This window comes from Nicotiana tabacum, chromosome 10, assembly GCF_000715075.1.
Source record: "Nicotiana tabacum cultivar K326 chromosome 10, ASM71507v2, whole genome shotgun sequence".
Lineage (NCBI taxonomy): Eukaryota > Viridiplantae > Streptophyta > Magnoliopsida > Solanales > Solanaceae > Nicotiana > Nicotiana tabacum.
In genome coordinates this window covers 110,215,892-110,227,610 of record NC_134089.1, presented here as the reverse complement: position 1 = coordinate 110,227,610, position 11,719 = coordinate 110,215,892, and the positions used below count along the sequence as shown (strand labels likewise).

At 34.5% G+C, this 11,719-nt stretch overlaps 1 protein-coding gene across 1 annotated transcript; it reads right to left on the bottom strand.

Annotated features, from left to right (window-relative positions):
- Window positions 1–2,622: 2,622 nt before the first annotated feature.
- LOC107804807 (proton pump-interactor 1) lies at window positions 2,623–7,791 on the bottom strand. The gene is made up of 7 exons (XM_075223191.1): window positions 7,444–7,791; window positions 6,297–6,700; window positions 5,486–5,680; window positions 5,168–5,347; window positions 4,854–5,048; window positions 3,983–4,081; window positions 2,623–3,898 (listed from the first exon to the last, which is right to left on the bottom strand). The coding sequence occupies exons 2-7, from the start codon at window positions 6,660–6,662 to the stop codon at window positions 3,290–3,292; spliced, it is 1,644 nt and encodes a 547-aa protein (XP_075079292.1). The 5' UTR covers window positions 6,663–6,700; window positions 7,444–7,791; the 3' UTR covers window positions 2,623–3,289.
- Window positions 7,792–11,719: the final 3,928 nt, after the last annotated feature.

The window sequence follows — 11,719 nt, the reverse complement described above, 5'->3', positions numbered from 1 at the left end:
TAATACCCATAAAAATGTGTATTTTCAACAATACGCTTGTTATGAAGGACACTGTAGATTGACAAGTTAATAAGGTTTTTGCTACCAAAAGTCCAAATTGTTATCGTCCTAACTTAAGATAATACGCAGAAGACTTGAAACTTGAAAGAGTCTTTCCAGTTCCTAGAGGACCTATATATGTTGTGTGGCAAAGAGGGTTAACAACAAATCCGACGATTCATTTAGTAATCTAAGGATCTAAATTTTATGCAACATAGTGTTAATATCTTTTAATATTATCAGTGAAATCACAAGTTTATTTTTTTTGTCACACCCTAATAAACTTATTATCTAGTGAATAATCAGATGGTGTAAATATTTATCAAGGAGGTCTTCCTACTATTGGCACTTTTTGGATCTATCTAAAAGAGAATGAATAATAACATGGGATTAAATAATGAGCTGGGTAATTACTCCAACTGCTTGAATAATACCAATTACCATATATGGAATTAATGGATATGAATTGTTGAAACAATGAAGGGAATGAGATATAAATGGCTTATAGCTAGTATGAATCCGAGATGAATTATATTGGAATTGTTGGGACAAATGATTGATACGAATTCATGTAGATTGAATATTGTTGCTCTGGACGTCGTCTGAGTAATTTGAAGGGTAAGCTGATGTCAGTTGAAGTACTAATTTTTATATACATAAAATCAAACTTCAACTGATCCTTTTTCTGTTTTAAATACCAGAAACCACTCGACGCTTACTATCAATTCCAATTTCAATCAATTTACTTTTGTTTTGGTATTGTTTGCCTCGAATCCAAAGGTAAACTCGCAAAACTTAGGGTGTGTTATTTTTCGAAAAATATTTTCTAATTTTCTCATGTTTGGTTGGCCTAAATGTTTTGGAAATCATTTTTCTCATCATGTTTTCCCCATCAATAGAAGGGAAAATATTTTCAAAAACTCTTTTTTAATATTCTCCACCTTATTTTTCATCCCACCAATTCACCCCCACCCCCACCCCCTACCAACCCAACCCCACCCGATCACCCATCCACCCCACCCCACCCCTGTCCCTACCCCACCCTAAATAGATAAATTATTAATGATACTTTCTTTTCATGTTATAGATAGAGTACTTTTTTTTCATTTCAACAAATGAGTATTTTTCTTTTCATGATATAAAAAAGGTATTTTTTCATTTTAACAAAAAGATACTTTCTTTTCATGATGTAAAAAAAATTCTTTCCTTTCAACAAAATGATGTAATAAAAAGTATTTCTTTCATTTCAACAAAAAAAAAAGTATTTTCTTTTCATGATGTAGAAAAAGTATTTTCTTTCATTTCAAGAAAAAGTATTTTCTTTCATTTCAACAAAACAAGTACTTTATTTTCATGTTGTAGAAAGAGTATTTTTTTTTTTTGAACAAAAAAAAGAGTATTTTCTTTTTAGTTATGGAGCACAAATTTTAACGTTATTTTTGCGTAAAAAAAATTGCAATGCATTAGTTCCTTTGGGTTTGTGTGAATTTTTTAGAAGAATAATTAAATTTTTGAAGAAAATAAAGTCCTAAAAACATTGGGTATTTGGAGGGGGAGGAGGGGGAAGGAGATCACAAGAAACATGGGGACTTGGGGGAAGAGGGTGAGGAGAGTAGCATAAAAAATTATTTTCTACTCTCTAACCAAACACTATAAAATATTTTTCAAAAAAAGTTTTCCTCGCCAACCAAATAAGGAAATATAAGTTATAAAACCACTTTTTTTCCATGGAAAACATTCTCCTTCGTACCAAACACACCCTTAGATCAAAATCTAATCCCAAGCTTAGTCTTTGCCTTTGAGAAGCAAACATGAAACAACCGATCCCCCATAAAGCATACTTAGAAAATAAACAAGTGTAATTGTAGCTCTTAAATTTTTGGGTTAAGCCAGCAGCCTAATTATCTCTTCAATTAGTCTTAAAAGTAAAGACAACCCTATAGCAATATTGAAATATAGATCTTTCAATTAGGTTTCAATATAATTGTTGAGTTGCCTTACATATATTTTTAATGTAGCGTATTTTTGCATGGAATTTTATTACTTATTTAAAAGAGACTGGAAGAATTAAAGGAATTCAACAAAATATTAATCCTAACTAAAGAGTTTACTGTATGTTTCAGGAGTTCATAAAGCTTATCTTTACTCCTAAATAATTAAAGGACTTAGAATGATGTTTTATAACTAATTAAAAGAATAAAATGCATACCACCTAATAAAAGTTTCAAGTCCTATTTCATTACCCAAAGAATAAATGAAAAAATAAGTTTGCTGTCAAAAAGAACATGTTTTTATATCAAATCCCACTCAACATCAACCTTGGGACCAAATTTGCTGCTCTCCATAATGGAAATAGTTAATAGTCAAACAGAACTTACCACTCTCCCATCGAACGAAATAATGCTCAAAGTGAGCATCTTTTCAATTCTAGCATGTAGTAGTGGGACAGATGTATATCATACCAAAATGTCACCACATACAACTTCACATAAGTCTAAGACTGCGTACACATTATCTCCCCTGGGTTTGTTTGTTGTTGCACAACTTGACATATATAATATAAATCATTGTAAATGTCAATGGTAATGGTTCTCAACGAAAAAAATAAGTAGGAAGATGATAAAATATCAATGTCTACAAAGGAAAAGGTCCAGATGACAGTCTTTAAGCAAAATGTCAACAACTGCAACTACACCAAACAAATAAAACATGTAGGCTCTCTCAGCTAATATCTCAGATAGGCCGCATCTACGAGCAACATTATGAGTTTTCCATCCCAGACTAGGATGCAAGAAACATGAAATAACGTTATGATAAACTAAACAGGACTTACTATTGCAGTATTGTAAGGCACTAAAGCCAAATGTCTTTGTTTTCACTCTCCCAACTCATTTTACTTTTGAAGATATATGTATCCGACAACTAGAAGTATCACAACTACCAGAGCAGCAGGAGCACCAGCCCATAGCCAATAGTTCGTTGCTTTCTTGCGCTTTAGTATAGCTTTAGGAAGCTCCGAGCCTCTTGCACGTGTTGCTCTATGCCTAACGGTATTCTCTTTCCGTGCCTTGACCTTGGGTGCAAGGGTTGTTTCAACATTTTCCTCCGCTTTTTCTTCCTCGGCAACCTCTGCAGGTGTTTCGGTTGGTTCCTCAGTTGGTTCCTGATCTGCAACAGAAGATCCGCCCTTCTTCCTCGCTCTCTTCTCACGTTCCTGAAAGGAGTTGAAAGTAACTAGATAAGCCCACAGCTAATCTGAATGTTTACAACGAAATAAAACCACGGAAATGGTAGAATTATAAAGAATCAGAGGGATAATTTCCTTGAGCTTCTTTTCAGCTTCTAGCTGAGCTTTCTTTGCAGCTTTTGCAGCTGCTTTCTCTGCCAGCTTTTTCTTCCTCTCCATAGCCTGTCTATTTTTTGCTATCTCCTCCTCTTTCTTCATCTCCTTCAGCGTTGCCTCGTCAACTTCATTTTTCTTGGAATTAATATCCTTGGGTATCTTTTCCAAACCATAAATTTCCTCTTCTTCATCAACGACATCTTTTTTCTCGGCGCGTTTTGTGTTTCTAACGTGAGAATCATTTGGCTGCTTGCTACTCTTCTCCTTCTGTTCTTTCTGAACAGGAGCAGCGTCAACAGACACATGATCTTCCTTTACAGGTTTTGCATTAGCTCTTGCTGGAACCTCGGTTCGGGAGACAGTAGGTACTTCTGATAGCACCAGAGGCTTTTCGTCGGGATTCCTCATTCTGCCATCCCTGCTCAACTGCCTGATATCAAGCGACTGCAAGAGTCTCCTCTCATAGTCATCCCTAAAAGGCTTTTTACCACACCAGAGAGACATGAACTTATCGACCTAGTGAAAAGAAGAAAGGTTAATTGTCAATGTAAACATAGAAAACTGCAAATTGTGCAACTGAAGGTGAAAGATCCAGCATACCTCTGTAACTGAGAGCTCTCTAAGGGCGTCAACATCCTTTTGATCTGCAAGTTGTTTAACTTTGTGCAACACATTGGAGTTTTGGTAGAAAGAAGAATTCTGAAAAATTGGAAGAAATTGGTTATAAAGATCACCTCAGTCTAAAAACCTATTTCTCTTGATGCTTGCAGTAATAAGAGAACATTTCAATTTCCAAAAGTCAGCAAACGCTGTTGGAAGATTTTCACAGTGTATACGGAACATTGAATGAAATCAACAGGCATCTCCTTGAGACCCTCTCGGGCTCTCAGCTGATGTTCCTTATTCAGTTCCTTTCTTTTTCTCATTTTTTTTTTTTTTGTGGGAGAGAGGGGGGTCTAGAAGATAATCACCAAGGACAGATGCAATAGTTAATCAAATAAATACATATGAGGCTAGCTAGTAACTCCCAAATATGATTTTTAACTAAATCTGAAGTCATTATCTGTATAAAATCAAGACAATCCTCGTGTAACTTGCCAGGACATGGAACCAGTGTAGTAAACAGAAATGAAATATTTCTAACTGCTGTATAATGATTTCCTAACAAAATAGTCTAAAGAAGGATGGAGAAAAATCAGATCCCTCACCAAATTCCTACACCTTAAACAGGAATTACAAGAATACAGAGATCAACACAGGACAACATAACAAGAACGTGTGATCAAACATGGGAACAGATTACTCAACTACACCATCAGTAGAAGCACAGTTTTTTAAGTGTCTCATGACCAATTGATTGTTGTCCATTCATCAAATCAATGGGATTTAATCTGAGCAAAAAAATAATATAACCCTCTTTTTAGCAAAAATAGTGAGACAGTTCAGTCAACAAGGAAGCAGAGTAGCATACCCCTTCTTCACGCTGTTTTCTCAATTCCTGAATATGTTCATACGTCTTGTCCCTCTTCTCCACGACTTCCTTCAATTCCTCATCCAATAAGTTGATCTGCTTGCTTATGGCGTCAATCTGATCATCTATTTGCTTAAGCTTGGCCTTAACCTCCTGCTGCCCCTTACGAACTCCATCCAGGCCAACACTCATAAGCTACAGCACCACAAAGTGTGTTAGAAGTTACTACAGGCAGATTATGGCAAAATAACATGATATTTTAGGCATAGAATATTTTGCATCAATAAAAGAGAAACATAACTTAAAAGCCTTACTTTGACCTGGTTCTGGATTGATTCTTTTTCACCCAACGATTCATGAATCTGTGCCCTTGCTGCAGCCTTTTCTTTAACAGCTTCCCTTGTCCCTTCAAGTTGTTTGATTTCCCGGAGAATTTGCTTCTCTTCGTTCAGAGGAATGCTTTCATGCTGAATGCGGTACTGCAGACTCTTAATCTACTCAATTGCCAAAATAAAATTGGCATTATTCGTTTGCAATGGAACTTAGTGACTAAAGGCAAAAGAGAAAAGCTAAGAATAATGACGGAACAAACCTAAGCTGAAGGATAATTAAAGTTATAAACAAGTGCTTACAAGACTATTGAGCTCCTGCTCGGATGAACATACTATAGGACCCCTCTCTCGGCCTGCATCCCTAGCACCGCGGAGCTGGCCCAAGGCCTGTTGCAGAGGTTCCATTTCCTTTCTTTTCTCATCAATAGTACTCCAAAATTCCTTATTCTCAGCGCTGAGAGATTTCCTTTGTTCAATTACCTTCGATCGTTCTGCCTGCAAATACTCGAGGAGTTATTTGATTATAGCTGTCATACTTCCACAAGAACAGGGTTTGGACAAATTGACAACTAACAAAAAAGACCATGCAATAGGCAATATCAACTTTACATAGCTTGCTGAATTATATTTTCAAGTTCAAATTGTAGGACAGCAATGACATAATAAAAAATCTGAAAAATAAGTCACTAAGCATGAGTCTATTGCAATTTCTGTTACCATCCTTTTTCTTGCACTTATCGGTGTCCAACTGGGAACTATATATTGCTTTGCTGAGTTTATCCCTGAAGTCATCCATCACTTTACCAATGTGTTCTCTCTGGTAAGAGAACAATTTGGCATGCAAGAGAAAAGTTCTCTTTTTAAGTAAGAGACACAGCTTGCAGTTTCAAACACTTAACACGGATATGTGCATGCAAGAATTGAACTGCAAATCAAGGATGTATACAAGGCAAGAAAATGAGAAAGAGAGAAATGAGGATAAGATCATGTTGTAAACAACTCCTGAACTTTGACAGTTCAAGAGAGAGAGGACTATGCTACACACCGAGTAACATAAACAATATATGATCTTGAAATATTCAGCTGACGTTAGATTCACCCAAAAACTCACCCTTTTAGCCTTTAATTTTTCAATAATCTGAGATCTAGCTTGGTTCTTTTTCTGTAGCTCTCTCTCAGCCAGTTCAATTTTAGCCTTCAATTTTGGGTCTTCAAATCTCCGAAACTTAACAAGATAGAACGAATGGATCTGCTTAGGTTCAGGCCAGTCCTCAACAGCATCCTTCGGTACGTTGCTCACAGGAGTTCTGCTTACTTCCTCCTTCTTAGGTTCTTCAGTACCATGAGAACCAAATTTTATAGGCTCGGTAATCCCTGAACCATGATTCATCTTTCCATTTTCTTTCAGAAGGTTGCTCTGCTCACTTCCAGCTTCAACTGGAACATGAACTAACTTAGCTTCCACATCTATCCCCATTATTTTATTAAATTACAAAACCAAAAAGGTGCCTGATCCTGATACATGCAAACATTGAACACATTAGCAAATTTATGTACTTACAAACTACTACATAATCCAGAACATACACAGTAGTTGATAGCAACAAGAGTAATGTGATATGCAAGACTCTTAACATATCGAGCTCAAGATGGACTAAACATTAAAACTATTAATGCAGAATGATTCAGCCCACAGGATCCTATTAATCCATGATCAAGAACTAGGAACAGACCAGAATTTATTGAGCAGTTAAAAAACAGATCTTTGATCACAAGATCAGCTACTCCCTCTAACAATCAGATCAATTAAAAAAGATTTAAAATAGCATCATCTCAGAGGAAAAGCGAATAATAAAAACCCCATAAACCTTTAAAGGACAAAAAAATCAAAACCAAAGATTGGATCTTTAACAAAGAAAAGGTGCATCCAATACAAAATCAAATGCCATCATGCAAAAGAAAGCAAAAAAGAAACTGAAAAATAGTTCAAATCGCTAAGTATAATCAGTAAAAATATAAAATCACATAAAGATCAGATTTTTGCAGCAAAAAAATGATAATTCAAGCCACCCTCCTGTCAAAAAAACAAAACCCAAATCATCTGTACTAAATTAAAGTGAATGAAACTTTACAAGGGCCAAGATCAATACAGATCGAAGAAATTAACATAAACTCAAAAAGGGTAAAAAAGACAAACAGGGAATAATAGTAAGAAGAAACAGTAACGAAACTGAAATAGTAAAATGGAGGAGACTTACTGAGTATAGGAAAAACTAAGGGTTTGAGATTTAGAGAAAGGAGTGCTGGGCTGGCCCCTTTCCTTCGTACCCTTATTTGACAAAAATTGAAGAGGGCCGTCTGAAAGAGAGATTGAGAGAAATGAGTCAGACTTCTTCAGATCTCTCTCTCTTTCTCTATTAAACGTGAGAGAAAAATGTAACAATATATTTTTGCTATAAATGCTAAATTGGAGAGAGAGAAAAAGAGAGATGGGATTTTTATTTTATTTTCAATTTCAATTTCAACAATAGAGATGGGATTGTAGTAGTCTTGTAAATGGGAAAGAGTGGGTGGGGATAGTAAGGAGATTATGGTCTCTTTAAACTGTTACGATAAATATAGAGACTTCCCTTTTATTATTTTGCCGTTTTCTACGAAGCAGTAAAGAAGGTATCACTGATATTTTTGTCCATTTTTAGTTTTTTTTTTTTCCTTTTCCTCTATAATGAGATATATATTTGATTAAAACTTAAAAAATAAATTTAAAAATTATATTAAAAAATTATTTTTGATAGTTAAAATTATGTTTGGATATGTATTTTATTTGAAAAAAATAAAAATTTATTGGTAGAAAAAAAATTTTCACCTAAAAGCTAATTGGAGAAAATCTGATCAAATTCTATGAACAAACAATATTTTTATTTTTATTTTGAAAAAGAATAAAAAAATTATATTTAAACGGAAAATTATTTAGCCAGCTCCAAATAGCAAAAAAGTAAATATATTAAGTCATGTGCACCATCGGGATATGTTAAAATCAGCTTAATATGTTAATTCAATTTTAGTGCTTTAAGTGGAAATTTTCCAGTTTGAGTGGAAATTTACATTACTACTGAGTAACTGTAAATATAATTGCAGCTATTACGTATTAGAGCTGTAGAATTTTCAGTTAATAAATTATCAATAATTCCCTATTGTTCTTCCTTACTATTTTTCTTTGCAAAAGTGGAAAGTTTAAGTTGGACATATTAGATTGCCTCAATATACCATGAATTTGCAAATTTCTGGCGAATTGTGAAGGAAAAAAATTACGAACTTTCCAAATTCATCATATGCTCCAACCTCTTAACCATAAGTTTCACACCTAACAAAAATATGCATCAATATGGTTTTTATCTTTATTTTTGAAGTATTAATCAATGCTCTTGAATTTAGTGTGAAAACGGAAGGAACAAAAACAATGTTAGCCGGTTATTAGTAAAATGCCTAGAAATACTTTTAATTTCTATATAGTACTAATTTTCCACAACTCTAGTTTGATGCTTATTATAGAAAACTAATCTTGGGTCATTGGAGGGTTTTAAAAAAAGAAATTTGTTTTGAGAATTAGACAACACATGTGTGGTTTGTGAAATAATTGTACTGAACAGTTGGAAAAAAAATTGTATAAACCGATTGAATATGATTCTTATAAAGCACTACTAAAGTGTATATGCTCTCATTAAAATAAAACTTGCTGTTAATTGACAGTAGAAACTTGCTGTTATTTTCCAACTATTACAAATGAAAGCTAAGGTTATATATTCTCATTACAATTACAATATTAAAGAAAGAAAGGATTTATACAGGAAAAGAGGTCAAACAACATCCAAAAAAACTATCCAGTCACCGAATTGTATAGACTTACCTCTTCCTCTTTCTTAATTTTTTTCGATTTACTATTAGTGTTAATTTATAAAAGGTCAAAAATCCCCATTTGAAGTAAAAGAAAATAATGGGTTTTGTCCTTTGAGATATTCACGAGAGACCAAAACAGTATTTGCATCTTTCTCTGTTTGGTTTTGATTTCATTTCCAGAACTCAAAACACGTGTTTCGGTGTTTGGTTGCTTCTCTTCAGCGTACGCACGTCGTCATATGTTCGTCGATGATTACGAGAAGGAACAATCTTTATTTTAATTACCATTATTGCCCTTCATTTTTTTTTCACATCTTAGTTGTATGTTATAGAAAAAGGACAAGATTAGGAAGTAACAACTGGATAAGAACTGTGGCCCATTGGATCATTGGATCAGATATAGTACAAGTTGGGATCTAGTAGCCTTTACCATTCCATTTCACACGGTATAACCAACTTAGTGGGCGTTTGGACGTAAGAAATGTAAAATTTCAAAAAAAGGTAAAAAAAAAAAAAAAAAAAAGCCAAGTGAAAATGGTATTTAAAATCTAAAATTGTATTTGGACATGAATATAATTTTAGGTTGTTTTTGAAGTTTTGTGAGTGATTTGAGTGAAAATATTGAAAGACAACCTTTTGAAGTTTTCAAATTTTCAAAAATTTCCAAAATGCATCTTCAAGTGAAAATTAAAAATTTTACGAACAAACGCTGATTTCGAAAAAAAAAATTGGAAAAAGGATTAAATTTCTTATGTCCAAACGGGCTCTTAGTAATAGTACGGGCTAGTCTTATGGCGTTTGGCTAAGCTTCTAAAATTAATTTATTTTAAAAAATACTTTTTAAAAAGATATTTTGGTGAGAAATATTTTATATTTAATTAAATTAATTAAAAAATCCCTTTTAAGCATCTATTATTGTTTGATCAAATTTTTAAAAAGTATTTTTATGTGTATTTTTCTCAAAAGTACTTTTGTGAAACTGTCACGACCCAAAATGTACTAGTCGTGATGGCACCTAACCCAACCCGCAAGGTAAACCAACTAATAACTATTCAAATTCAATATTGCTAATATGTTCATTAAACAACTAAATTATCTGGATCTATTACATTTTTCAAAGACTAGAAGTACAAATTATGAGCTTCTAAGAAAAGAGTTTACAAAGCTGACATAAAAAGAATACATCTTCTGTTTAAACAGTACATAAACAGAGTTTTATAATCTAAGGCTACTGTGAACAAGAGGCAGCTACAGCAGGAACGCAGGTACGCCTTCAAATCCAACAACCATCGAACGCAGCAACATCGGCATTCGGGATCTGCACGTACTGTGCAGGAAGTGCAGTATGAGTACAAGCGACCCCATGTACTCAAAAAGTAACAAACCTAAACTTAGGTTGAAAGCAGTGACGAGCTGGAACATTGGTCGAGTCCAACACCAATATCCAATAACAGTTTATAACAATGTAAAGAATATAAATAAAGAAGTAACTCATAGATAAAGTGTTCACCTTTTTCACAGTTTTTCCAAAATAGTTTCGCCTTTCAAGAGCATCAGCTAAAACCCAAATTCTTTACCGAAAACGTCGTAAATATGAGATGGTTTGAAAAACTGTATTTTCTTTTCCAAAACTCCTTTTTCACAATAAATAAGATGTTTTAATTTCTTTTCAGATAGCAAGTATGAGATACTTCTCTATGACCACATATCAATGTTTGTAAAATGTCATGAATGACGGGATACCATACAGCATGAGGAAATTGTGTCTCTCTGCATGTATGTCATATACTTCAAAGATGAATCATGTGTGCACACTCTCAAAGTACTCAACCTCACTGTATCACACCTTTCACTCATCATATTCAACCACTCGGTACTGTATATGGCCCATACGACCGAGGGAAGATTTATCCTGAAATATCTACATCACTGACTATAAGTCACCTGGTACCGAGGAAACAGGCCAAACCAGCCTCGTGGAGAAAATCCATCTCCATACTAAGGGAAGATCCATCCCTGAATATAATCAACCGCGCTCACTGGGGTGTGGAGACTTCGAAGGGACTCTTTCAGCCCAAGCGCTATAACAAGCCAATCATGGCATAAATCAATCAAGCCCTCGCCCTTAATCAATAATCAATAAAATATGATGCGGCGTACAGTCCAATCCCATCACTGTCACTCATAATCAGGCTCTCGGCCTCACTCAGTCATCAATCTCTTCGGTCTCGCCCACGGGCTCACAATGTCATTAAAACTGGCCTGGAAGAATGATATGATGTATCAATAAGTAACAACTGAGACTGAGATATGATATGAATGCATGAATGCGAATGAGTACGAAATATCAATGAATTCAATGTGATGACAGCAAGAAACGACCACTATGGGTCCCAACAATATCAGCATAAAGCCTAAGCATGATATCTAGCATGATGTATAGCTCATTTATTTTATCACATGGTGAAAACACACATATCAATAAAATAGGGCTACTATTTAGTGCCCTGGAAACAACAGTCACATTTCACAAGGTGCATGCCCACACGCCCGTCACCTAGCATGTGCGTCACCTCAACATCAACCACAAAGCACGTAATTCAGTATTTCATACCCTCAACACTAAGTTTAAAAGAG

What these genes read in the sequence shown, in the direction of transcription:
- LOC107804807 (XM_075223191.1), bottom strand. Translation starts at nt 6,662, where the DNA reads ATGGGGATAGATGTGGAAGCTAAGTTAGTTCATGTTCCAGTTGAAGCT. An exon ending in GAAAACAGCGTGAAGAAGGG is followed by an intron (nt 4,082 to 4,853) that starts GTATGCTACTCT and finishes CCAATTTTTCAG; the next exon opens with AATTCTTCTTTCTACCAAAA. An exon ending in GAGAGCTCTCAGTTACAGAG is followed by an intron (nt 3,899 to 3,982) that starts GTATGCTGGATC and finishes TCTTTTCACTAG; the next exon opens with GTCGATAAGTTCATGTCTCT.